Raw genomic sequence first — 27,307 nt, 5'->3', positions numbered from 1 at the left:
ATCTTAGCAGTGGTGTTAATAAATATAGATTCTCCACAAAGAATAACAAGTTAATGAAAAGTCGCTTTAAAGCAAGACTAAAGAAACATAATCCTGGGCCTCGCAGGGTCTCGCAGGGTAGTTTTGAAAGGCACACACCTGCAGAGACAGGAAGGAAGGGAGACAAAAAGGCAAAATTTAGAAGCATGTGGGTGAGTGTGATACGCACAGGCGAGTCCGAGGAGACTTCCAGCGTGGTGTGGAGGCAGAGCAGGCATGAAGGGCAAAAAAATCCGTGTGGGAGCAAGTCCAAAAGCTCCAAGGAAGGATTTCTTAAAAGAAGGTGAAACCGTTACAAATAATACATTTCAATTTGTAGAGGAGAGAGAGAGTCAGCTGGAAGAATTTTCTGTACAGAAATAATAATAGAGAAAACTAAACAAATGAAAAAGGAAACCAAGCATTAACTCAAAAACAGACAAAAAAAACAACAACCCTACAACATCCAAAACTAAAAAAACAAATCATCAGAAAAGGACTCTATCCATCAGCGTCTAATCAGGAAATAACAAGAAGACGATATCTGAACAGAGGAAGTTCAGTAATGGAGAATTGTTAGCTGTAAGAGTGGATTGGGGGGAGTAGCTAGTAAAAAATGAGTAGAACTTTCTGGAATACAAGAAGAGCAGCTACCACCACCCACTCCGGCTGAGACATAGCTCCAAGGAAGACCCTCTTCTCCCAGAGGCGAGGGTCTCCAGCCCCCTGGAGAGGGTGCAGTCCCAGCTCACTGAGCAGCAGGGACATAGTTTCACGACTAGGTGGACTTGCTGGAAATCTCTACACTTGCTCAAAGCCCACCCTCTAGGATGCTAGGGAAAGCCACTCGTGGAGAGGTTTCCCGCTGGAGGCGCCAGGAGGGGCGATGGGGAAAGCAGCTGCCCGCTGTGCACTACAGGCGCCTGGAGGTCAGAGAGGGGCTCAGAGAACCGAGGAAGAAAGCCCCCTCCGCCTCGCAGTGCCTCTCCAGCGCCCCCTCCCGGCAAAGCCCACCAGCGTGGTGCCACCCAGCAAAGGAAACAAACCTGAAAAGGTCCAATAGGATTTTCAGAGAGCAGGCGATCAAGGGTGGATTGGCGCTGAGAGGTCATAAGCTGGTAATTGACACAAAAGTCTTTTTAATATTATTGTGAGAATAAAATGAGATAAAGGGCTTGGCATACCAAGTGAGTTCTGAGAAGTTAATGACAATTGCTATGCTGGGTGATTCATTGGCTGTGAGCAAAGAAGCCTTTCCGTCTATTCTTGGGAAGCTAAACAGGTTATCAAAGAAAACACTCCCAGTGGTTTTTAAATTACTCAGATGACCTCAGAAGTTCAAGTGCGGCAGTTAATACTGTGTGTGGTCAGAAGGATACACCGAAGGGGGGGGGGGACTCAGAGGAGAACACCCAGCAGCGAATTGTTGGGGCAGCACAGGAAATAAGCGATGAAGGCCCAGGTGAGCAGTGGCAGTGGCGAGGACAAGGAGGGAACCTACGTGCCACTCCCTAAGGAGACACTCTGCTCCCGCTGGCCTCAGCCACGGCAGTGGGTGACCCACTGGCTAGAAAGTGGCCAGCCTTTAAAGGAAAGACGAGTTTCAGAGCAAAGCGCCCTGACCTGTCCTTGTAGAGCGCCTTACTTGGGAAGCTCTGGGCCCTGTGAGACAGGGACTCTGACCAGCTGTTGCTCGAACACTCTCACACATTGAAAGTGGACAGTTCCAGGGTTAGTTAATTCAATGACTCAGAAAGGACCCAGGTGGCAAGAACATGGGGCTCCTGCAATTCATATGCTGCTGCTGTGAGTGTGGGTGGATCCCACCCCTATGGACAACTGGGTGATTGACATTACCTACGCAAACTGAACGCAGGCGTACCAAGTGACCCAGCAGCTCCACTCCGAGCTAAGCCCAGACGGTCTTCACCATTCTCCATGGCACAAAAATGCTCGTGGCAGGACTATCTGTAACAGCCCAAACCTGGAAACTACCCCCATGCCTGTCCATCAAGAAGGAAGAGCGATAAATGGTGACGTCGTCTCCCAATGGAATGCTATCCGGCAGTGAGAATGGAGGACCTATAACCACACACGCCACGGGTGAATCTCAGAAACATAATGTCGAACGAAAGACGCCAGGCACGGAAGAGCACTGCACGTTCGGAAAACGACTCACCAGGCAGGGTCCGCTCAGGCTCCACCTAGGTGAGGCACAAAAGCAGACAACATCTGTGTTAGATGCCGGGATAACGTCTACACGTGGGAGCAGGTAGTGACTGGAAGCTGCCAGTCGCACAGGTGTGTTCAGTTTGTGCAACTTCTTGGAGCTGTGTGCTCGTCATTTTCGACATACCTGAGACTCCACAAGTTTAAAAATAAAGGAAAAGTGTCTGGTACCGTCTGTTTTTCCTTTCTCCCTTCGTCAGGGGGTGGGCCTTGTTTTTAGGCTCCCACCCTCGTGTCTGTGAAGCTGCTGCCCATCTCTAGCTCTGGTTCTGCTCTAACCAGTTGTGTTTCTCCGGGCAGGTCACTTCAACTCTGGACCTGTTTTTCCATCAGCAACAGGTGGAGACTGGACCAAATCCAAGGTCAGCACATCCTTGCATGAGACTTCGTTACTTCGAGGTCCTTGATAGGAGGGCCTTGAGCTGCTCTTGGTGGTGTTTTTGAGGTCGGTTTGTTTCCTTCTGTAAATATTTTTTAAAAGCAAAATTCTCCTAGCAACTCTCCATTCCCTGAAAATAACCTCCCCCCCTCCAACACGCCACACGAGTACCAAGTAGGTGCTAGGAAGGGCCACAAGAATCAAATGATTTTATATAACCAATGCTTTCCTCAAACTTGTCAAGACATGAACTGTCTGTGAATAACTGACCTCTCACTAACTGACTTCACTACATAACAGGCATCACAATAGATGAGGCTGTGATGTTAGTTTTACCACCCAGGCATCCTTACTCAGCGCTCGCAGCAGGTGAGGGACAGGGGTGCTCCTCCACTGTGAATACATTTCCTTAAAAGGAGGGTGTGCGTGTGTGTGTGTGTGTACGCAGGCAGCTTGAGGCAATATTCCCCACAGACCTTGCCGATGGAGGAAACCTCCAGTGCTCCTGATTTCCTGTGTCTGCGGAACCCGTTTTCCTAAACCTTCTCTTTCAAGTGTTGAGTGTCTCCCACGGGTCATGTACAGTGTTAGTGCTTCAGAGATACAGAAAGGAGTAAAACACTGGCCTCAGCTTCAAGTGCTTACAGCCCAGGGGAAGGCATCAGGTTTGGCAAAGATGTCAATACAAACCAAGGACTGAGAAGCCCGGGAAAATACCCACAGTTACAAAGGTCAGGAAAGGCTTCGTGAGCAAATGGCTTCTGAGAGATGGGTAAAGTTTTTCCCAGGTGGAGCTAGGCCTGGGGTAAGGTGGGATTTCCAGAGAAAGACCCTATCACAACCATGAATGCAGGGGAAGGCGTTGGCTTCCGAGAGTGAGCAAGCCCTTTAGGGCAGGGAGGGTAAGGAATTAGCAGAAAGTGGGCCTGAAAGGGTGGACAGGCACCGGCAATGCCAAGCAGAGGAGGTGCCATTGAATTCGGTGGGCTGTGGAAAAGCCACTGGAGGGGTCTGCACTGGATCCCCTGCTGAGCACGTGTGGGTGCACCGCCCTTGGCTGGAGGGGGCAGCCAAATTCCTGCTCGGATCCCACCTCGATGCACTCAACACATCAGCTGCAGAAAAGGTACCCTGCGTGAGGCACTCGCGGTGGAAGTAACAACAAAGTCAGACTGCATCTTTAAGAGCCTTGGGGACAAGGAAAGAGAAGCAAAGGGGGGGAGGTTAGGCAAGGATACCTGGAACCACAAGACATCACATGAGTTGTGAAAGAAGCATCATGGGAGTCTTGGCAAAGTGCTCAGGCCTTCCTAAAGGGGGCTCCCCCTGACCTTCCATTCTCCCTGTCAGTATGAGGCTATAAGCTTCCCAGGATGAGGGCCAGGCCTTGCTTGTCTTGAATGGCCTGGGACTAGCTCAGTGTCTGGCACTTGGTAGACAGTCACTGAAGGAAGGATGGCAGAAAGGGAAAGACAACTCCTCTCCTGTCATGCATCGTCTGCTGCGGGTGTCTGTCTTTAAGTCCACCTAGTATGGCCTACCTTTGGTCATACCGTTGCTTTCTCCTCTCACCCCTGTTTTGCTCACCTCAGTCCTCCCTCCCTGGTGGTACCAGCCCACACCATCTTCCTGGACCCGATTCTTTCAGTGATCACAGAGTCTGTGCTGCACAATTTAAGCCCCTGTATTTCTCACAGCTGCTTCCTGCGTGTGATCGTGTAAACTCTTTGAAGGCAGAGCCCCCTTCTTAAATGATTGCATCCTCTAGACTACAGAGACTGCTGATTGGCTGGGAAATAAGGCCCATCGCAGGAGGAGAGGGCAGAAGCTGACATCCTGGAGTGTCAGGCGTTGTGCTGGTGCTGTGCTCACATTCACAAAGAGCCTGATACTGTGGCCTAGTGAGGGGAAAACTGGGGGTGCAGAACAGGCCCTAAACTCATGGCTCTGCTTCCCTGAGGACAGAAGAGGGGGAAGTGCGTCTGTCTGCAGCATGAGGGGTGGCTGGGAGGATTTGATGGATGTGAAATTTTGGAGGGGACTGCCTAGAGGAGCCGTGGACCCTCCTCTCTGAATGTCCTTAAGGGAGATCACTAGCAAGCTTCTCCCCAGCCTCTCTGTCTTTGTTCGAGTGACAGGAGAGCAAGGGGAGGTCTTTGGGGTAAAGCATCTTGGAGGAACTGTTGCTTGGCCCTTTTGCTTTATGATCTGAACGTCAAGTGAACAAGGTTCAGGAACATCAGCTGACTTGCAGGCAGCCGGATGTTCTGTGTATAGAAGGAAGGAAGACTCTCGTCACCATCGAACTCATCGTCCCGAGAATTACGTATTCCGTGGTCAGAAAATGCCTCCCAGACCTGTTCCGCCCTTCCTTTCAGGACAAGGCTCATACAACTTCTCCTGCCTTTGGCTGCGTACTCTTCTCACGGTAGTTGTTTTCTGCAGAGGGGCTGCCTGCCTGCCTACCGGACTTTCTGGGACTGCCGTCAAGCCTAGTTACTTCTGTAGGATCTCCTGAGAGTAAGCGCTCACATTTCCTAATCTATCCTTCCACCAACCCTGTGGAGGAGGTTCCATGACTACCTCCCATTTTCCAGACGAGGAACTGATCCTCTGAGCTGGTAAGTGGCACCCCCAAAATCACACAGCCTGTAAGGAAGAGTACTTTCCTTGACACTCTGCTGCCTAAATGAAATGCGTGGGCTGAACGCAGCGTCAGCCTGGTCTTTCCCTTCACTCATCTGATCCCAGGGAGCAACGCGCATTATAACATTTCAGGGGCAGGGACGTGAAGTCCAAGCTTCGCATGGAGTGAGTAAATGTGTGGATGCATTGTACAGTGGATGCCCTGTATGGAGTCGTTGGAAAAGAAACAACTTAAGGGCAATCAATCCTTCAGACCATTCACAGTGAGTCTGCTCCGCGTGTCTGGCATTGGAGACCTAGGATAGCCTTGCCCTCGTGGGGCTTACTGTCTATTGCAAGAGACGCCGGAGTGGCTTGTAATATTAGTTAAACAACTAATATTACAGTGAACTAATCACAGTTTCGTTACATGCAACTAAATGTAGCAGAGAGCTGTGCTCTGGTTGGAGGAAACAGCGATTGGGGCTCGCTGGGGGAAGGTCATCCCCTTTTGAGCAAGGGGATACATTGAGATAGGCAGAAGCAGAAGTCGAGTCAAATAAAAAGGGCAAAAAGAGGAGGAGGGAATTGCTTTTCACAGATAGAACTTGACCAGAGGGCCCCCAACTTTCCAGTACCACTGCCTGCTAAGGGAAACCAGGAAAGAGAAAGGCAGAGAAGGGAGAAATCAGTTTCTATGGGCAGTGCAGGCAGCAGGGAGAAGGAGGAGAGACTAGAGCTGGTGCGGAGGGAGTTAAGCGGGCCGGCCCGGGACTGAAAGGGTTATTGGGGGCGGTCCGCAGTGCAGCCGATAGGCCCGCCCACTGGAGGGCTGGGGTGTGGCCTTGGAGAGTGAGCCCTCGGATTGGCCGCGGGGCAGGCGTTACGCTGGGACCGTACCAACAGTCGGGAGCCGCGGAGGCGGGGTGGGTGTGGGCCAGCCGGCTCAGGCGCCGGGAGAGGTGGCCAGGGAATGGCCGGCCCGGGGGTAGGCGGGAGCCGCAGTGGCGGTGGCTGCGACGGTTGGGGGCGTTGAGCGCGGCGTGGGGCGGCCCCTCCCCGGAGGCGGTGGGGGTGGCCGGGCCGCACCGCACGGCCGGGCGGCTATGGAGCGAGCCTAGGGCCCGGCAGGTGAGCGTGAGCGGCTTGGGGGCGGCGGAGGTTGCGCGACCCCCGCCCCCAGCGCAGCGGGCGGGAAAGTGCGGGCGGCGCTCAGTGTGTGCGGAGGGTTGGGGGGCCGCCTGGGGACGAGATGCCTCCCCGAGGGGCCGGGCACTGGTGCCCTGAGCTGTCCGCGGGCAGGTCCCAGAGAGAGAGCTGCTCGGGCCGCGCGCCCCAGCGGCTCGGAGGCGGGTGGTCGCGGCTGAAGGGATGTGGCGCGTCCTCGGCTCCCCTGAGGCACGGGCCTTACCTGGGGACGCCTCGGGCCGCTCGGGGTCGCCTTAGTGACCACATCTCGCGCCTGGAAGCGGTCCCATGAGGCAGCTGGCACTGCTGCCGTCTTAGTGTCTTGCCGGTGCCGGTTGCGGCGGCCGGATAGGATCGCGCGCCCCGCGGGCCCATCTCGCGGCCGGGAAAGCACGAATGACCTGCAGGCCCCTAGCAAGGGGCAGGGTAACCGTGACCCCTGTGTGCAGGGGTGGGTGGTCTCCTCGGGGTCTGCACCCCGCGCTCGCCATCGGGGCGCGACTTGAGGAAATGATACTGTAGTCCAAAGTGGGTTGCGCTTGAGAGTTCATTTCCGGGTATGATGGCCCAGCGATTAAGAAAGAACCTAAATGTTGCCATTAATGATGAGTGCAAGCAGTTGTCCAGCTGTGTCCTTGACTGTGGGAGCTGGTGAGAGTTTCATTCTAATCAGGCTTCTGGTACCAGAAGTCTCTTGGGAGGAAGAGAAGGGTAGAAGGAAGTTGGAGGGAAAGCGGAGGGGACAAGGCACGATTGGTCGTTGCGGAATTGAGTCCTTTGATTGACCACGTTGTCATTGGGGTTGCTGAGTTTATAATTTGGGGAAATGAGAGATGCTTGATACTCCGACTGGAGTGTAGGGCCGGGTGTCAGTATCATCTCCACCCAGCCAGCTTCTCTGGCGGTTTGATTTCTCACCTTGAAAAGAAAGTAGGAATTGTGGGATCTTTTATCTTTTACCTTGTAGGACTTTATAAATATGTAATGTAGTCGTTAAGATCTGTTTACTAATTATTCCTCCCCTTCTTGTGTTGTAAATTCATGCATTTCATTGGAGTTCATACATTTCAACTGGGCTTAAGACCTCAGTGTGCTTGTGTAGCACAAACAGTCCCGTTTATCGCAGGTCCTTTGAGCTACGCCTCGGAGCACTTCACATGCAGCGTTTACAATAATTAATAATTAAGATGAGAATAGACTGTGTTTTATGTACTCACAACTGTAGACCTACTTTCGCCCCTCCCTGTATATTGTCAATACCTTCAAAATGAGTCTTTCAGAAACTGAGGTACAGGTGTAAAGATGCCAAGTTGCTTGCCTAGACTCAAGCCAGTCTAAGGTAGATTTAAAGTTAAACTAATGTTTTGTTTTAAATTAATAAGTTTTCTAAAGGTTGTGAAGGTGTTGGTCTTTGGCCCCTAGAGCCATACAGTGGACTCAGTCCACAGGCGGCCGTTCCACATTCGAAACTGCTTATCAGAGAATCAGAACGCCCAAGAAGTAATTCAGACTCTCAGCCTGGCAGTAACAGTGCAGTGACAGAAATGGGTGGAGGTGAGAGATGAGGGAGAGATCTTGGAGCTCGCAGCCTCCCTCCAGTGCGGCTGGGGGAAATGTGACGTTTGATCGATCTGTTTGTTGCCCTGGAACCAGGAGGAAAATAGCTGTGTTTTGGTTGAAGAACGAAACTTGAAAACACGTGTCCTGCTTTTCTTTGTGGGTACTTTGAGTCAGGGAACAAACAAGGAAATCTCTCTTTACTGTTTCTATTGTCTAATCCTTTATGTCATAGAATTGTTTTATGCTGAATCGATAACTCCTTGACTTTTAGTCTGTTCTCCTGATTTCCATTTGTAGACTCCAGCTCTTCCACACAGCCTTAAAGGTTCTGCTTTTTATCTTTTCTGATTTTTGAATTTCTAAATTAAATTTTCTTTGTTTTACTTGCAGGGCAGCCTTCAGCTTCCCACACTTTGTGTGACCTCATTTCAGTGGTAAACCCTGAGCCAGATGCTGCAGCTCTTGAACAGATAAACCTTTTAGAGAGAATGTGAGAGAGGAATGTTGATTTGTTGTTCCACTTATTTATGCATCCATTGGTTGATCCTTACATGTGTCCTGATGGGGGAGCAAACCCACAACCTTGACCGTGGGGACCACACTTTAACCAACTGAGCCGCCTGGCCAGGGCCTTGAATTGGTAACTCTTTAAAGTAGCGACCACAGCGGTTGTCTCTTGGTCATTGCTGCAATCACGTAGAGAATCGGGAGGCCACTTTGTTTTCTGTGGCCGTAGTGGCAAACAGTACAAAGGAGACAGTCTTGTGCAGCTGGTGGCAGTCACTCTGGGACTAAGTGCCCTGTGGGTTTGTCCAGGGGGTAGGAAGCACAGTCGCAGTGAGCCACTACGGTGTGTTGTACTAGGGATGATGATGGAGGTGCTCTTCTCTCTGTACCTGACAGCGCACGTAGCCCGAAGTAGATGTGCAGGCGGTATTTGACAGCTGAAGGGATGAATGGAACACAGTATGAAGGAAGGGGAAATGTTCTAATGCATATACTGAATTGCTTTATTCCTCTTTTTGGGTAAGAAAAGATGCCAAGAAAATGTGCTTCGGATTAAATGTGTTACTTGCTGGAGCTGCCTTGAGCTAGATTATGGGGGTGCATGATGTTCTAGCCACCTGCAGCCAGGGAGCGGCCTGGGGCGCTCTGGTCAGGTGCGGCTTCGCCGACTGACTGCAGCCTTCTCTGCCTGTGCCAGCTCAGCAGTTGGGTGGGTAGTCAGTATTTTTCCATTAATAGAAGAATCGGAGCTCTTGGTAACGGCCACACCAGTAACACTGACCCTGACTGTCCATCTTCTCGTCCCTTATATTGGGGGTGGGAGAGGAGAGTTGTCCCTCCCTGAAGTGCTTTTCCAGTGGCTCCTCATTCCACACTTCTCTCTCTTTTCCTTCCTTGTACTGCCTCCAGTAACCCCCAAGTACTAAGCAATTCATTAGCACAGCCCTGGTGTACAGAACGGAAGACCTTACTTTGCAAGGTCTTGAAACTAGCCTCTGAGCAACACAATGTCAACGTGACTGCCGGGGCCATCTAGGAGAGACTGTAGTGCAAAGATCTCACATGATTTCACCTTTCTTACCCGAAAGCAAAAGAGGAAGGGCCTGGCTCTGGGCATGGTGAGCCTCGGCGGGGGGGCATCTGTCATCCCAGTATGAGAAGTGGTGGCTGATGCCGAAAGGAGATACTAAGCTGTTGTGTGTGTTTGGGGTCTGTCCTTTCTGGTAAGGCAGACAACCTGTTACTTTGGGTGTGTTATATAAAAGGAGGTCAAGGACCGTGAAGTGATGAATGTAACAGAAGTAAGTACGGGTGAGGCGGTGAAGTCTATCATTCCACGCTCTCAAATGCTGGCTTTCTGCTTCATGCATGTAGAGAGCGGTGTTTCGTTTTGTCTACAATTGTTAGGGAATAAGGTATTACATGCAGAAATTCTCATTTTAACTATACTTTTTTGTGGAAAGAATTTTAGTGTATTATATGCTTTGGTTGCTTTGTAAACAGTGTGGCTTAACCTTTGTTCAATTGACTCAAGGTCATTACTAGCATCCGTTACCAACAGTAATGGAGTGGGGCTTTGAGGCAACCGAAATATGTAGGTTGTTTGTCCCATCTGCTTATTGAGTTCTTGAGTCTGCTCTTAATAGTCAATCTGTCTCTTCTTTCTGAGGTGGGACAGCTGTGCTTTTGCTGTTGTTGGCGTCCCTGCTGCCCTCTTTCTAATTTGCAGCTTCTGACCCTCTGCCATGTGGCAAGGCAGAGAGCCCTGCTTCCTGAAATTGAACGCAAAACAGCTAAGCAGGCTTAGTGAGGTCTGCAGCCTCTTCTCTGGTAGTGGGTGAACTTCGTAACCACTATTTTGGCTGCCCAAAGACCTTTTGCTTGTTTCTTGTTCCTTATCTGTGGCTTAGATAGTGAACTTGCTCTCTGTGTAGGTGCATTTATGTTCCCGTACTCCTCTCTGTAGAAAAAAAGAAAATGATGTGAAGAACGAGTGTTGGTTCTCGCTTCAGAAAGCATTGCCAGTACTACTTGAAACTCTGGGTCCAGCCCCATCTGTGTCGCTCCTGGGCAGTGTCTTGGGCCATCCCCAGTCTCCTGTGAGTGCTTCCGGGTCATCCTGACTGCCAGTCCCAGCCAGTCCCAGCCTTGAGACTGATACCCGCCAGCCTTGAGAGCTGGAAGCAGGGTATACGGAAGGGTGCAATTGAAAGTTGAGTGTGTAAAATTGGTATACATAATTGCTATTTCTGCATTTTTTTTACTATACGGTCTGTCTGGATTCATTTCAGGGCTTAGTTTCCCTAGTCGGCAAAAAGTGGCCACGTATGCACCAAAGAGCTGAAGAAATTCTTGCAAGCTCTCTCTTCCTTGCTCTTCACTCCTGTTATTCAGCAAGCATGTTTCGGGGACCTCGCATGCCCCTCTGCACTGTGCTAGCTTACCTGGAAGTACAAAGAGATCAAACATATCCCCTGTCCTGAAGGAACTCACAATAGTAGAGGAGACTGGCACACCCAAAAAGGGTGTGTGTGAGTATGCGTGTTTGTGTGAGTGTGTGTATAGTCAAGGGATCGTGGCTGGAGCAGCACGGCCTGCTGGAGGTTCTTTCTCATCTGACTTGGGGTCTGTCAGCTTAACCCCCCAGAACATAAGGTTAAACAACGTGAAGTGTGATTGTCGCATGAAGGGTACATACCTTTGCAAGAACTGCAGTGAACCGAACAGTAAAGATGGAAAATGTGGAAATCTGAGGGAAGATGTTGTATTACTGGGAATTCGATATTTCGCACTCTGTAGGGAGAGCATGGTTCAGCATGGCCTTAGAAGGCTATACACAGGCAGCAGAGCCATGAGACGCTTGGAACCGAGGACGGGCCATCGTTCCTGGCCCGTCCGGAACAGGAGGCTCGTGCCCAGGCACTTCCAGAGTTTCCGGATCGGGGAGCATTGCCTGTGTTGGGTTTTGAGAACACAGCTCACTAACCGTATGAGCTGAAGACTTTCATTTAATTTTCACTTTTCAAGCAAGAGGGGTAGAGGGTGTCTGTCCTAAATCAAGGTTTAGATGGGACGGGTTGCAGGAAATGAAGTTTTTCAAAGAGAGAACAAACACTATTGCCTATTTCATTTTAACCCTCACAGAGCCTGGGAAGAAAGGCTCTCTTCACGCCTCATCAGTGCCTGGTGACTTTTGTAGGTTGGTTTCCCTCACGGGGGACTGTTGGGGGATTTCACCAGAGGGATTCTGATTTTACAGATACGAGTCAATGTTTCCGTGGAAGTGGAAACAGGGAGGAAAATCTAACACTAAGACCAGTTTGGACGATGCGAGAATTAGATGTTCTACACCTGTAACTTGAAGTTACCACTCAGGCACAGGTGGCAAACAAGGCTGCGGGCCGAATCCGGCCCTCCACCTCATTTTATCCGGCCCGGCACCTTGTTTCTACCCACTGGCCCAAGCTCCTTGTCCCTAGTTAAGAAGTAGTTACATTTATACAGTCCTAAAATTACATTTGGCCCTTTGAAGGCAACTGCAAGGCTGAGGTGGCCCCTGGTGAAAATGAGTTTGACACCCCTGTGTTAAGGCTTAAGAGCTTAAGGACATATCAAGCTCTCATCTTTAAAACACACAGCTGAGTTTCCAAACTGGAAAATGTTGTGGAAGGCATTCTTGCAACATTTTTTGTGAAATAGAGTAAGTTCCTGCTCTCCATCTGTCTCACGTGGATCGAATGTGGTAGAATCTGGTCAGTCAGAGGAGTGACACGCCTCCCAGCCTGTGCTTCACGTGGTGCCCGCTCTGAGAGGCCTCCTTGCTTACAGGCTTAGCTGCGGCTCCAATGTGGGAAAGGATTTGGTTCCTAGCGCCTGACTCTGTAACCCAGACGACCACAGAACCAGTGAGGGTTATTTTCTTTGTCGTGCTTTTCCGCTCAGGAAGTCATCTTTGGGCTTTTGATGTGGTGGTAATGACTAGCAGGTATTCACCATGGGTGTCCAGGCACCACCAATTTTAGCACGGTATGTGTGGTAATGCCGTTCATTTCGAACAACTCTGTGAGTTAGCTAATAGCGTTCTCACTTTATTTTTTGTACGAGGAAACGGGGGGCAGCATGGTTAGCTGTGAAATCACGTTCATAAGTCCCCTCGTAGGCGGTGCAGCAGGCCCCCAGAGCCCAAGCACACGCCCTCACCCTCTGCACAGGCCAGCTTATGTTCAGAGTAAGAAGGTGAATTAAGAAGCCATTTCTTAAGTGGAAAATTAGCAGGGACAGGAGACCTCTCTGCAGATACTGATTAATGTTATTATTTGGTTTAAGTTGTTTCTGTTGAAGATGAAGAGGAGGTGTGTGGTTTGCCGCCGTGGCGGGCAGCTGGTGGCAGTGCAGGGCGGGCTGGTGTCCTGGGGGAGCGCGGGGGATAAACGCTCGGTGCCATTGGGTATAGGAGACTTGGACTTCGTGGATGGAAGCACCCAGTGCTAAGGACAGGCTTCTGAAGGCTTGTGACTTTACTTACAGTTGCTACTAACAATCAGGAGAGGCTGCTCTACTTCTAGGGGCTGCTAGTCATGTAACGGCCCAATGCTCTGCTGTCACCACCAGTTAAAAAACAGAAGGTCAGAGTAGCGGACCTGTTAGCCCGGGGTGCAAGTGTGTGTGTCTCTAATGTTTTTGTTACTAAAGGGTTGTGCTTTTTGCTTTTACTTATGCCCTGGTCGGAGTGTAAAGGTTAGGCTGCACAAGCGGGGCGTGTGTCGTGGTGTGAGTCCGTGTGGGGGGCTCGCCTTAATTGCTCTGAAGTGTGCAAATGGACTTAGGGATCCAGTAGAGATTCTGTTTTTTTCTTGCTACCTGTAGAAGCCCTTAATTATGTATTTTCTTAAACATCTTCAGTGAAGACAAAAGAAATAGAAATGGCACAGAGCTTTCATAATGAGTTTATTATTCTATAAGTCATTAATAATAATGTGCAAATAGGAACTAACACTGTATTAATTCAATCTTTATTTATATTTAACAGTGAATTTAATGTTTCCCCTCTCTGTGAGAGAATTGTTTTTCGTCACATAATCTATTTCTCTATGTCTTCTCTCCCAATATTTTTAAGGCCCCCAAAACAGTCGATATGGACAGAATAGATGTGGGAATGTTGGCATTTACAAACTACCCTAAAATTTAGTGTCTTAAGGCAATGATTTGTTATTTCCTATAATTTATGTAGGTCAGCTGGGCTCAGCTGCTTGGTTTTTCTGCCCACATGGTATGGGCTGGGGTCACGTGTGCGGCTGTGTTCACTCGGCACCCTAATCGGAACTGTAATGCCCTTGATGGCTTCACGTCCATGTCTGGCATCTCAGCTGGGGTGGCCAGAAGGGCTGGGGGCTGGCCAGGCATCTTTGTCCAGAGAGGTCCCTCATCCTTCCATGGTCTAGCCCAAGCTGCTCTACCTAGCACTAAGGTCCCAAGTGGAGCTGCCAGGTCCCTTAAGGCCTAAGCCCAGAACTGAACCGGTTGCTTCCATTGGTCAAAGCAAGTTACAAAGCCAGCTCAGATTCAGAGGGAGGGAAGAGAGATTCCCCCATTTGATGGGAGGAGTTGTTGGTGTCTGTCTAGTAGACACTCAAAACCTTTTAATTAAATTCAGGTCTTACCTCTTATGCTCACCAAGCCTTCAGAGGTTTGCCGAAGCCAATAATTACTGAAGAATTACCAGGGTCCTGGTAATTCCTGCTCAGCATCCAGGGTAAAGAGCTTGTGTGAGTAAATACGATCGTATACCAGTTTTATAATAAATTCCACCCCCTTTGCCACAGATTGCTTTTGTTAGTCTCCCTCTTGGTGAAATGTTTATACTGAACGTTTTCCTTGTGGTACTCGACACTCGTGGGCGTGTGATGCTCCATGTGCGTGGTGGGCCCTGATTGGGCCGTTGAAGTGGAAACAAAAAGGTTTCTTCCTGAAGCTTTCACTTATAGTTGCTCTGAGCAGAGGTTGGGATTTCTTCTCTGACCTTAGGGAAGCTGTGTGAGGCTGTCATTTGAGCAGAGGGAGGCTCAGGCGGCACTGCTATGGACCTCGCTGGTGGCTTGTGGGACCTCTAGGTAGGGTGGTGAGCGCTGGCCCATCGTTCTCAGGGCTCCTCATCAGCCACACACGTTGGATTTTATCACGCGATGACTTACCTCTGCACGGATGTGTTTTTCTGCACGTTTCTCCAGACATCAGCCAGATTCTCGAACAGAGGGCTTTATGCTGGAACCTCACTGTTTTCTGTGTTCTCTATCACGCTTCTCCCAGACACCTTGATAGCCCCAAGGCGGTTGTGTGTAGGATGGTGTGTGTGCATGTGGGACGAAGGTAAACAGCCTCCACAGCAAGCCTCGTTCAGCCGGGGGAGCTGGGAGTGGAACCAGGGTCAGTCGGAAAATTCCTTGTAAAGGTCTGCCTTCCAGTAATCAGGTCCGGGAGTCTATGCCAACTTTTAGTGTGAAGACTACCATTTGCACTGCCTCTTTTTAAAAATTTAATGTTTCAATTTTTTAATGTATTTATTGATTTGAGAGAGAGAAACATCCCTCGATGTGAGAGGGAAATATCGACTGACTGCCTCCCCTCCCCGCCCTGACTGGGGATTGAACCCACCACCCAGGCATGTGTCCTAACAGGGAGCGGAACCCCCAGCCTCCCGGTGCACGGGACCAGCTGAGCCACGCAGGCGTGGGCACACTGCCTCTTTGACACTCAGCATTTCTGAGTTACGTGATTACCTTGAGTCTGTCTGTACTTTGAGGTCGGCTCTGTTCCACATAACAAACATGAAAATGCATGGCCATAATTCAGCTGGACTGTGCTGCACCGTTGGAGGCATTACCAAGAGGGGGCGAGGGCAGGCGGAGGCTGCTGGGAATGCAGGTGAAGTTTGCGTGAATAATTTGGAATACGCCCAGTGATACTGCTTTAATTTCTTCAGTGTCCAACGTGGGATGTTAGAAGCCCTGTTTGCAGAGTGTGTGGCATGCTGCTGTCTCAAACAGGAAAGGAAGATAATACCCCGTGGAGATCCTGTCCTGGGCGCCCTCCCCTCTCAAGGATGCAGAAGTGCGGTGTGCCGTCATTAGGGGGTAGAACGAATCCACCTCGTACACTTTCTGGGGGAGGAGGAGTCTTGCGAACTCATACACTCTTGTAGGAATTCCGCTGCAATCTCCATGTTGTCGATTTCTTAAATGCCTTTGTGTTTTCCGAACTGTCAATGTCAGTAGTGGAGGTGGAGCAGCAGGTTGCCGGAGAAGGGAGGGTAGCTGATTAAGGAGAGCCAACACTCATTGATACGAAATACTGAGGGAGATTAGCTTAAGTCTTAAGGTATTTGCAAAGCCTCATTGCAGCAGTTTGTTTGGTTTTGGTGCATAAGGCACCTGTCCCTACTGTGCTGGGTACTGGAGGGATTGCCAAGATGGTCAGGATTGCTGAGGAGCCGTGGTTCTGAGAGGGGAATTCGGAGGTACGTTCAAGAAGATGCTGGACGAGGCGAAATGTAGTTAAGTAGCGGTCTAAAGGAGGGAGAGGTCAGAGTGTGAGGGGGAACCAAAAACGGCTTTGGAGATGGCCCTTGAAAGACAGGTCAGGCTTTTAAACAGGAGTAGGTGGGAAGAAAGGGCAAAGAGCAAGAGGAATATTGAGGGAGTTCCAGTGTGAGGAATGACGAAGGCAGAGGTCAACCATGTGGGGAACTGGGGACCAGAGCATGTTCGTGGTCCATTTAGGTCGAAGCTGAGAAGACAGTGGGGCTTCGATGCCTTGCTGAGGAATGCATAGCAGTCAGATGTGGTGTGTGATTGATTAGGAAGCTGCCTTTGCTGCATTGTCAGCCCGGATGGGAGAACCTGGTGGCCCAGCAGAAGGGGATAGGTGCTGAGTTGAGTTGGCGGCGGTGGTGGTGAAGGGCAGTTGGAGAGAACAGTGCCAAATTGTGACTTTGTTCTCCCTGGATGTGGTGACTAATCACAGCATGAAAACTCGTTTAGCCTCTGCTTCAAAGCTGCCCTGACTGCTAATCTGCAGAGGTAAACAGGGGAGTAATCTAAGAGTTGAAGTCCTCACAGTTCACTTGATAAAAATTTCCATCTCAGCTGAGTGGATGAACTGTTTGTAGCCCTAAAGTGATGAATGTGTTCTGAAGCCTGTTCCAAAGGTTAATGAGATTTCAAAACCTCAAAGCGCACACTCAGATTGCATAGTTGGAGAGTTTGTTTTGTCCGAATTTTGGAGCTGCTAGAACTCCCTATATTGGTGATTTTTAAAAAGCCTCTATATTCCTAACCTGTATTCTACGTGTTTACCTATGCTAGGTTTATCCAGCAGGAGGGAATCTCTCTTATTCTACATCAGACGAGCAGCATCCCTAGCAGCTTATGGGTTAACAGACTCTAGTTCTGAAGAGAGTGTCAGAGGAGGTGCAAGGCTGTCGGGCTGACCCCTTCAGGCCAGAACTCTACCAGGGCCATCGGTCGTTGCAGCTGGAGGTGCCGAGGCAGCGATTGCCGGCACCACGAGCTGCCCGTGTCCCGTCTTACCGCTGCAGCCTGAGATGTGCGTGTATGTGGTTTAGGGCGTGTCGGAACTAGCACGCGTCTCTGCAATCTGCTTTCCCAGCACTGCTGTTACCAGTAATCACAGGGAACCGTGTTACTGCCGTTCACACCAATCTCGATACCATCACAATTACATTTTGGATGCACTTGAATTGCCTTTGTTTCAGCTAGTAGTGTTATGTACTCCCTGGGAAATGATGATGCTGAAACAGAACAGGTGGCTGGAGGTAATTAGAACTTGCATTTGACTCTGACTTTCCGCTCCTTGAAAGCTAAAGTGAAAAGCGTGGCAGGGGAAGCACCGAGAGCACACTGCGTGGCAGCAGGCTCACCTCGCGGCGGCCCTCCGAACACACCGCTGGCTCTGGCACACTGTTTCTGCTGTGGCTCGGCTCTTATTGGGGGGGCGGTCTCCAGCCTGGGTGGGAGGTTTCAGGCGGACTCATTTGCCCTCTCTTCTGAATTGCTTTTATTTCTTCTACTTATGGCGTGAGATGTTAAATGAATTGCAAAGTGAGGCAGCACCCTGTTACCATCTTGTCTTCATTGTCTCAGCACAGTGCTGTGCGGGCCCGTGGCAGGGCAGGCTCGTGCGTGGTTTTACACGGCCCTGTCAGCATGCAGGTGACACTGAATTGTATGTCTGGACACCCATACACGAACCTTGCATTTGGACTGTTTTAGCTTGAGAGTTGATGGAGTGGGGTTGGCCCATGCTCCAAGCAGCACTTCTTCCTGTCTGCGGCATCCGTATCTGTTACGTGCCCGACCGGTCCAGACTTAGTCTTGTTGCTGTAGTGCCAGGTCTCCCCAGCTTTCCAGTCTTGTTCTACCAACAGCCAGATCATACGGGGATGTGTTTTTCCTTTACTTAATTTACCCAGATTTGATTATCATATTTTATGGGGATTTTAATTTTAAAATTGAGTCAGTGGAAGGCTGACTAAGTAGAGACACATGTCTGGGTGTTGTATGCAAATACATGATCAGATATGACACGTCTCACGTGACAGATAGGATTGCCGGGAACTTGGATTCAGAGGAGGAGTTACCAGTCTCCCCTTGGCCGTTTTAGGGGTTTCTGTTTACAGTGTGTCATAAAACTTATCTTTGGAGAAGATAAGAACTGGAACGTTACCAAATATTGGTGGCTTTGGATGTTCAGAAGTCCTCTATGGATTTTGAAAGGTAAAAAGGAAAGTTAAGAAGTTGTGCATATCTGAATGTTTTACTTCCGTTGTGCTTTTGCCTCCTTGTTTTGGTTTTTAGGAATTTGTAGCTGTCCAGGTGGCTCCTGGGTGACTCTGCATCCTATTAAAACAGGAGCACTTGCTTTTACATTTTAATTGTACCTGGTTCCTACCCATGAAGTCCCTCCCTGGACTAGTTCATTTTAAATTATTAGGTGTTCTCCAGCATAGAACTAGGAAGGCTAAAAGGGTAAGTAATGCATTTGAGGATTGCAAAAGCTTCAGCAGGGAAGGCCAGAATCTCTGATTGAATTTTGCTTTACACTTGGGCTTGCAGGAATTGTGGGAGGCGCGCAAGTGAAGAAATGCACCAGTGTGTCTAGTCATGGGATCTCCTTGCTGACCACCATCACCACCTGCTCTCCCGACACACGAGAGAGAGTGGGTCGGGGCGAAGGAAAAAAGGCCAACATGAAGCTGAAGCAGCGGGTCGTGCTGTTAGCAATTCTTCTTGTCATCTTTATCTTCACCAAAGTTTTCCTGATTGACAACTTAGATTCATCGGCTGCCAACCGGGAGGACCAGAGGGCTTTTCACCGAATGATGGCTGGCTTGCGGGTGGAGCTGGCACCCAAGCTGGACCACACCTTGCAGTCTCCCTGGGAGATTGCAGCCCAGTGGGTGGTTCCCCGGGAAGTGTACCCTGAAGAGACACCAGAGCTGGGGGCGATCATGCATGCCATGGCCACCAAGAAAGTCATAAAAGCTGATGTGGGTTATAAAGGGACACAACTGAAAGCCTTACTGATACTGGAAGGAGGACAGAAAGTCGTCTTCAAACCTAAGCGGTAAGTCTCCGTCTTGGAAGCTGTGTGTGCTGGTGGGTGGGTGTGGGTAACTTGGGATTTATAGAAGGGGGTTCGTTTCCTTCTCTGGGTTTTCTCCTCAGTGCACCAAGAGGGTAGACCGGGAGGTCTCCAAAGTCTCTCCTAGCTCGTAATGTTCCGTGAGCCTTTGAGTAGGGGAGATTTATAGGAACGTGATTCGGTTTCACGTAAGACTGAGCTTTTTACAGTTAGAACTGCCCTTCTAACTTTACCAAATACCTACTATGTGCCAGATGTTAGAGATACAAAATGAGTTGGTTAGGAAATAAGCAACTGTCACCAAAAGTGTGCAGTGAAAGACTAGATCACTACATGCTTTAGAGAAGGAGTTGCCTAGAGTTGGCATGGGTTTAGGATTGGAGACTGAAGTCCTTTTTATCGCAGAACCTGTAATGCTTTCCCCCAGGGTTCCTCCCCCCGCAATATGGGTATTGTTTTTGTTTTTATTTTAATTAATAGATTTATTTTAAATATTTTATTTATTTTTAGAGAGAGGGGGAGGGAAGGAGAAAGGGAAACATCAATGTGTGGTTGCCTCTCATGCGCCCCCTACTGGGGACCTGGCCTGTAACCCAGGCAGGTGCTCTGACTGGGAATTGAACCAGCGACCCTTTGGCTTGAAGACCTGCACTCAATCCACTGAGCTACACCAGCCAGGTGTAATAGATTTTTTTTAAAAAGCACTTTTAGGTTTACAGAAAAATCAAGGAGGAAGTACAGAGAGCTCCTATGTATTCCCTCCTCCCCTCCCCACTTTCTCCTATTATGAACATCTTCCATTGTGTTGTACATTTGTTATAAATGATAAGCCAACATTATTTTATTAACTACATTAAGATTACCTTGGTATCTGTTAATGCCTTTAACCCACATTACAATGTGGGCAGTGCCTCTTGCCAGAGTGAGAAACTGAGGCTCAGAGCGAGGAGCTGACTTGGCAGGGTCACCCCACAGTAATGAGTGGGGCTGGCCTTTGCATCCGCTGGGCGTGAACAGCGCTGTTGCGCCGCACACGCGTGACCTCGTCAGTGTGTTTGCCTTCCTGTTAGTGTCATGGCCTGGTGCTCGCACCGTCAGAAATGGCGAGTTTAGCTCTGAAATGTGGTCCTTGGCCTCGTGGTTTTGTAGCCTGAGAGATCAGCTAAGAGATGAGTTGCGGGCATTTTGTGTTTAAATAAGAGGACAGCCTCTCCATACCCACCATTTGTACACAGGAGAGTTGAGGGTGAGATGGGACAGCAGGAAGGGTTAGAAGCCGGAGAGTTCTGATGGTGTATAGTATTCGCCTCGGTCCAGGAGGTTTGCACAGTGTTCAGAGAGTTCTGATGGTGTATAGTATTCAGGTCAATCCAGGAGGTTTGCACAGTGTTCAGAGAGTTCTGATGGTGTATAGTATTCAGGTCAATCCAGGAGGTTTGCACAGTGTTCAGAGTTCTGATGGTGCATAGTATTCGCCTCGGTCCAGGAGGTTTGCACAGTGTTCAGAGTTCTGATGGTGTATAGTATTCAGGTCAATCCAGGAGGTTTGCACAGTGTTCAGAGTTCTGATGGTGCATAGTATTCACCTCGGTCCAGGAGGTTTGCACAGTGTTCAGAGTTCTGATGGTGTATAGTATTCAGGTCAATCCAGGAGGTTTGCACAGTGTTCAGAGTTCTGATGGTGCATAGTATTCGCCTCGGTCCAGGAGGTTTGCACAGTGTTCAGAGTTCTGATGGTGTATAGTATTCAGGTCAATCCAGGAGGTTTGCACAGTGTTCAGAGTTCTGATGGTGTACAGTATTCACCTTGGTCCAGGAGGTTTGCATGGTGTTCAGAGAGTTCTGATGGTGTACAGTATTCAGGTCGGTCCAGGAGCTTTGCACGGTGTACAGAGAGTTCTGATGGTGTACAGTATTCGCGTCGGTCCAGGAGCTTTGCACAGTGTTCAGAGTTCTGATGGTGTACAGTATTCACCTCGGTCCAGGAGCTTTGCACGGTGTACAGAGAGTTCTGATGGTGTATAGTATTCAGGTCGGTCCAGGAGCTTTGCACGGTGTACAGAGAGTTCTGATGGTGTATAGTATTCGCGTCGGTCCAGGAGCTTTGCACAGTGTTCAGAGTTCTGATGGTGTACAGTATTCGCGTTGGTCCAGGAGGTTTGCATGGTGTTCAGAGAGTTCTGATGGTGTATAGTATTTAGGTCAATCCAGGAGGTTTGCATGGTGTTCAGAGTTCTGATGGTGCATAGTATTTGCCTCGGTCCAGGAGCTTCGCACGGTGTTCAGATGCAGCGTAAGTGGAGGGAGCAGAGGTCCGACGGTGCCAGGGGAGTGGCGGCAGATAAGTGCGTAGCCTAGCCTCCGTCATCGTTGCCTCATCTCACGTCCCTCACTACCAGTGCAACCTTCCCACTGCCTGCCTTTTCCCGAGCATGCTGAACGCCACTGTTATTCCTCCCCGATGGACACCCGTGTTATCCCTGTGCTACCCAGCTTTAAAACATCCAGCAGCTTCTCACCGCTCACCAGATAAAACCCAGCACCCACACCCTGGTAGTTAGGTCCCCCACTGGCTAGTCTTCTTCCCCTCTGGACCCAGCTCTGGATTTCTGGCAGACCAGCCCCTCCTCCCTCTCCACCTCCTGCGCCGCCCATGTCCTCCCAGACCCCACAGGCTGCACAGGCCCTGCAGGGGAGGCAGTGCTCTGAGTCACTGACCACCCTGACCCGTGCTCATTGCACCTGGCGCTGTGTCGGGCTGTGGGGGGGTGTCCGTTTAAGTGCTCCCCGACATCAACACCAGTCCCGAACCCCCCAGCAGCAGCGCTGTTCTGAACCTGGGCCTCACTGCTAAGTGACACGTGCCCCTTCCTTTAACAGCCACCAGTCCCTGTCCTGCTCCCAGAGGTGGAGGATGGGAGAGAGACGACATGTAGGAATACAGTGGCGCTTTTATTGACACGTTATGCCTTACGTTGTAAAAGTGATTTTTTTCAAGGTAGCCCTACCCATTCTGGAAGTAAATTGATTGTCACAGGCACACATGGTGGTGACGGTGAGAAGGAACAGGATGGCAGGGACCTGGGAGTGGGCAGAGTGAGGGGTGGTCTTAGGAAGTGCTGAGAGGGACCCTGGAGCTCAGCTAGTCCAGCTCCTCCTTTCCCAGGTGACAAAAACGAGACCCAGAGTTCCAACCTGCCTTAGTTCACACAGCTGAGCTCGAGCTGAGGGTTTGGGCCTTCCGATTCCAGTGCCTCTCTTTCCTTCTGACCCTTAGCCCTTCCTCTTCCTTCTCTCCCTCCCTCTCCAGCCCACTCCCAGAGTTCCTGGATCCCTCTAGGGTCTTCCACTCCCCGCCAGGCGGCCTTTCAATATATTGGATAGCTCTCTTTCACAGAGAGGAGCAGCCTGCGCGTCACCACTTCCATTCCTGTGGCTCCACTGGAGCCTGACAAAGAAAGTATCCAAGGCCTGTCCCCCAGCTGACCACTGGCCCACAGTCAGTGTAATGGAGAGAGTGGTGCTCGAAAGTGGCAGCTTTGCCTGCCCCTCCTGTTCAAAACTGAGACTTTCAATTTGGAGGGAGCCAGCGGGACCCCAGATAGCCTGGACAGTACTCTGAAACTAGAATAAAACATGCATTTGAGTGTCGGCAATGCCAGGACGAAACGGGTGTCCAGCCAGGTGCTGGTGCGTGGCTCCCTTCTGGCACTTCTCACTTTGCCTTGGTAAACGTGTTTTGTGGACAAGCTTTCACTTTATGTTCTAGTCACTTATGCTGGGGCTCGCCGCCTTTTCCAGCTCCGTTTCCCGCCTCCCCAGCCTGTTCAGCGCCGGAGAGCCAAGCGTCCTTAGCAGGGCGACTCCACTGGGCCTCAGCGTGCTTCTGTCTGTCAGTGCCGGGTGCAGCCCTCTAGGTGGCCTTTGGGCCAGGAAGTGCAGGGAACAGTGGAGGTCACAGGTGAATCAAGTGTCTGTTTCTTCCTCATCAGCAGGTTTAAATTGTGTCTCTTTCTATGATTAGCAGAAAGAAGTACGCCAGTTTTCACTGCCCTTTATGTCATGCATATGATGCAGAATCATCAGAATGGGGTTTGAGGTGAAACAGATCTCAGAAATTACCTCCCAGTCAAGCCCCTAATGTTTTAGGTAAGGAATCTGAGGCCCAGGCGGAAGGGTTTTGCTCCAGGTGACTCGGGTAGGCAATGTAGCAGTACACCTGGCTCTCCCTCCAGGCCAGCATCTCCTCCACTACGTCATCGTAAACTGAAAGGAAAAAGAGAGTGGGGATTCAGACAGCTTTTTTCAAATGCACCTTCGCCTCCGTGATAACGAAAACTGAGGTGTGTCTGGACTGCTTTTTCTCAGGAAATTTAAACTTCTCTCATAAGCCTTTTTCCGTAGCCATGCTGGTAAACAAACATTTTAATTACATTTTTCCTTCATTTCTTAAGTTCGGTCCAATAAACATTTTAGTGAACACTTACTAAGCACCAGCTATAAGCTTTACCTCTGCTGTGGAGATACAAAGGTGGTCCTTGCCTTCCAGAAAATTGCCTTGGAGTTTTACTTAAACTACATCGAAAGTCTTTTAGATGGGGCAAAAATAGCCTCTCCCGTGTTTGAGTCCTTGCGTGATTACCGAGGTAGAGCCCTGGTTTCTCCTCCACTGCGCCCTCACCCATCTCCCAGGGGCTCGGGTCATCCCTGTGGACCTCAGGGTTGAGGGAAGGTGATCCAGGGCAGAGCCAGGCCTGCTGGTGTTCTGTCGTGCCGTCGCCTGTGGTCCTGAGGTGACTCGTGTCCCCATCCTGTGCTCCGCAGGTACAACCGAGACTACGTGGTAGAAGGGGAGCCCTACGCTGGTTATGACAGGCACAATGCAGAGGTGGCAGCCTTCCACTTGGACAGGTGGGTCTAATCACAGCGGGTTACCTGCGTTTTGTTTCCTTTTAAAGATGTCCTGGAACAGAGGGCGTGTGGACTCCGTCAAAGGCTGCAACACTCACAGCTTTGGCTCGCTACCTGCTTTGCATAGCCGATTGACTGATTGCATTAAATTTGCACAGGCCCTGACAATTCGGGTGGTACTGGAAATAATACCAAAGTAAGTTTCTTAACTCTAGGCTTTTTGAGGTCATTTCCTACTGGTCTGCCCTCTGTCATTATCGTGAGCGAAGGTGTTATTAGGAAGCACAATGGCAGGGTGAAAACCCAAGTTTGGACTGGAGTCCTGAGTTGTGCTGGGAGTTCACTGAGCCCAGGGACACTGTTCTGTTTTTGTTGTAGGGACGTAATACCGACTTACCCCCGTATGTTAGAAACAGCTAGCGGGATGTGCAGAGTGAATTTTATTGTCCTTCATGTAAGACAGGCACAGCTTCAGTAACCAGAATAGCGCCAAAAGAAGAATGCACGTGAATTCCGCACGTGTGAGGCAACTGGGGAAGTGTGTGTTTTTCGTCAGGAACCCTGCAGGCGGACTGTCTAGCACCCCAGTTGCGTTTCTGACCCGCTCCTTCGTGAGCGCACACGGACAGACTTTTAAAGAAATGCTCACGGTATTTTTTAAATGAATCTGTACAGATATTGGTGGATTTTTGTCTTTTTTTGGATTGGGAAGGATTTTCTAAGGATAAGAGCGATAATCAAGAAAAATCACAAAGAAAAAGCTCAGTAGACTCAACTAGATAAGAAAAATTCACTCACATGTCAAGACACATTAAACAAAACTTAAACACAAATAGAGCAGGAGGAAATACTTGACTCCAATGTAATCTAAGCATAGAGCCTTAACAGAAACATTTACACAGATGTATGCACAGGCTCAAACTCGAGTGGAAATGGTCTGAGGACTCCGTTGGCGGAATAGAAATTTTTGATTGCTGATAAATATGGAGGGGGCACTCACCCCCACCAGTAATACATAAAGTCCAGTTGAAACACTATTTTCTCCTACCAGAAAGGGCAAAGATTTTTTTTTTTAAGTAAAACTTCATTGGCAGGAATACATTGAGATTCCGGTGCTGCTTCCGGCACTGTTAATTGGCTCTTTCTTTCTGGTAAGAGCTCTGGCCTCATGTGTCAAAAACCTTAACACTCATACCCTTTGAATGAGTAATACCTTTTATGCAAATATTTAAAATATTTCTAGAAAGGACCCTAGAGAAATAATTAGAAATTCAAAGATACATATACCACAGTCTTAGCTGTAGCGTTTTCAGAAGTGAAAAACTGGTAGCAATTTAAAAAACATCTAATGCTGAGGAAAAGGTTAAACAAGCGTTTGTTCACAATTCCAGGAGTTTTCATGCCTCCTTAAGACCTCGAGGGAGAGTTGGGTAAATCCTGCACCCCACTTGCTGGCACGCTGGAGTCGGTTTTTCCAAGGCCTCCCTTCTTCCCCGATGATCTTTGTCGCCCACCCCTTCCCTCCGCTTCCCCTACCAATAGACCCCAGCTGCGCGGGCAGGTCATTTTCCCACGCCCGTACCCAACTCACCAGGCGGTGTTACCCTAACGTGTGATGTGGCATCTCATTACTTTATTTTGCATTTCCCCAATTATTGGCAAAACTTAGTCTCTCCTTAATCTTTTCACAGCACAACACCTGTTCCCTTAGAGTGAAGTAGTCTTTGTACAGAAATCCTTAATTTTGAAGTTGATTAAATATAATAATGTCTCAGTGTATCACTAGTGCTTTGGGAGGTTTTGTATTCAAAAGTCCTTCTGTACCTCAAAATCTGGAAACTCTTCTCTAGCCGGTGCCCCTGCCCCTTTCGTCCACTGCCACCGCTGTGACAAGGCTCCTCGCCACTGAGCTGGCTGCCGGCCTGTGGGCTGGCCGTGGGCATCGGGGAGAAAAGATTCGTCCCAACTTCTTTTCTCATCCACGGCTCCTGAACTCTTCTGCTCTGGGCGCTGTCTCTCCATTGCATTAGGGTTTGACCACCTTCTCTGGCCTCAGGAGGTTCTCTCTATTTTTATGCTATTGTGACAGATCCGTCGATCTCCTTGTTTTGTGGCTTTTCCAAGATTGAGTTTAGGACAGAGCAATGGATTTTTATTACACAGCCTTAAAACTGTGTGTGTTTTATTAAATGTATCAGGGCGACATTAGCTAATAAGACCGTGTGTGACAAGTACACAGCTCTGCAACACATGGTTACTCTCTCTGTGTGTTGTGCTGTGCGCTCACCACCCAGAGGCAAGTCTCCTTTCCTTACCGTACAGTTGCCCCCCACCCTCTCCCTCCTCCCCCGAGCCCCCATCCTCTCGGTAACCACTGTACCGCACAGCCACCTGTAAAGGCTTCGTCAGGCCGTGGGGAAAGGCTCGTGGTATAGTGACCAGTGAAAAACAGGGTACGTTATGGGGGATCTTTATTTTCTTCATTATAAATTCTCTGTGTGTTCCAAATCCTGCCCCTCCGACTTTTCTTCAGTAAATGTGTATTTTTTTAGACAGGAAATTTCATTTAAAAAAATTATCGTGCTCATCCATAAGGTCGTACTTTTAGGCCTTTAGAGAGAAATGTCTTCAGTGTGCCTGTGTTTAATTTGTCCTGTGGGTTTATCCTTTGAGATGGATCTGCATCATCTTCTGTCAGCGTGCTGTTTCATACAAAGCTCCGGGCCCGAGTGTGGGTGTAGACTCAGTTTTTTAATGCTTTGTTCAAATTTATTTAAAATTTTTATTATGGAAACTTTCTAACAACCAGAAGTGGAGAGAGTAGGGTAAAATGAACCCACATACCCACTCCTTAGAATAAGCAATTATTCACCTTCTGCCAGATTGGCTGTACCCTTTTTGCTGAAGTCCCGTATTTTCCGGACCATAAGATGCACCTAGGGTTTAGAGGAGGAAAATAGGAAAAAAAATTTTGAAGCAAAAAAATGTGGTAAAATATTTAATAACATAAATACCCCCCACCCTGTGAGCCAGGTAAGCTACATTTGGACTATAAGATGCACCCCCATTTTCCTCCTAAATTTGGGGGGGAAAGTGCATCTTATAGTTTGAAGAATATGGTATGTGTTATATACATCTTGATATTAAACTCATAAATATGTACCTCTAAAAAATGTTTACCTACCTGTCAACAATTCCTTTACACGTCTAACATGATTAACCATGATTTGT

General features: G+C 49.3%; 1 protein-coding gene across 4 annotated transcripts in view; it reads left to right on the top strand.

The window, feature by feature from the left end:
* The first annotated feature begins 5,123 nt into the window (after positions 1 to 5,123).
* FAM20B (FAM20B glycosaminoglycan xylosylkinase) overlaps positions 5,124 to 27,307 on the top strand; it is a 32,067-nt gene continuing 9,883 nt past the window's right edge. The window contains exons 1-3 of one of the 4 annotated variants that reach the window (XM_045189185.2): positions 5,124 to 5,146; positions 18,637 to 19,147; positions 23,990 to 24,076. In XM_045189185.2, coding sequence (XP_045045120.1) covers positions 18,771 to 19,147; positions 23,990 to 24,076 — 464 coding nt within the window. In that variant the 5' untranslated portion in view covers positions 5,124 to 5,146; positions 18,637 to 18,770. Of the gene's footprint in view, positions 5,147 to 6,180; positions 6,383 to 6,993; positions 7,091 to 18,378; positions 18,550 to 18,636; positions 19,148 to 23,989; positions 24,077 to 27,307 lie in introns of those variants that run through there. The other 3 variants (XM_053916062.2, XM_045189180.3, XM_071219784.1) reach the window with 3 other exon arrangements.

The sequence above is a fragment of the Desmodus rotundus genome, chromosome 12 (assembly GCF_022682495.2).
Source record: "Desmodus rotundus isolate HL8 chromosome 12, HLdesRot8A.1, whole genome shotgun sequence".
Taxonomy (NCBI): Eukaryota; Metazoa; Chordata; class Mammalia; order Chiroptera; family Phyllostomidae; genus Desmodus; species Desmodus rotundus.
The sequence above is the reverse complement of the archived record's forward strand: the minus strand, read 5'-3'. Positions and strand labels throughout refer to the sequence as shown.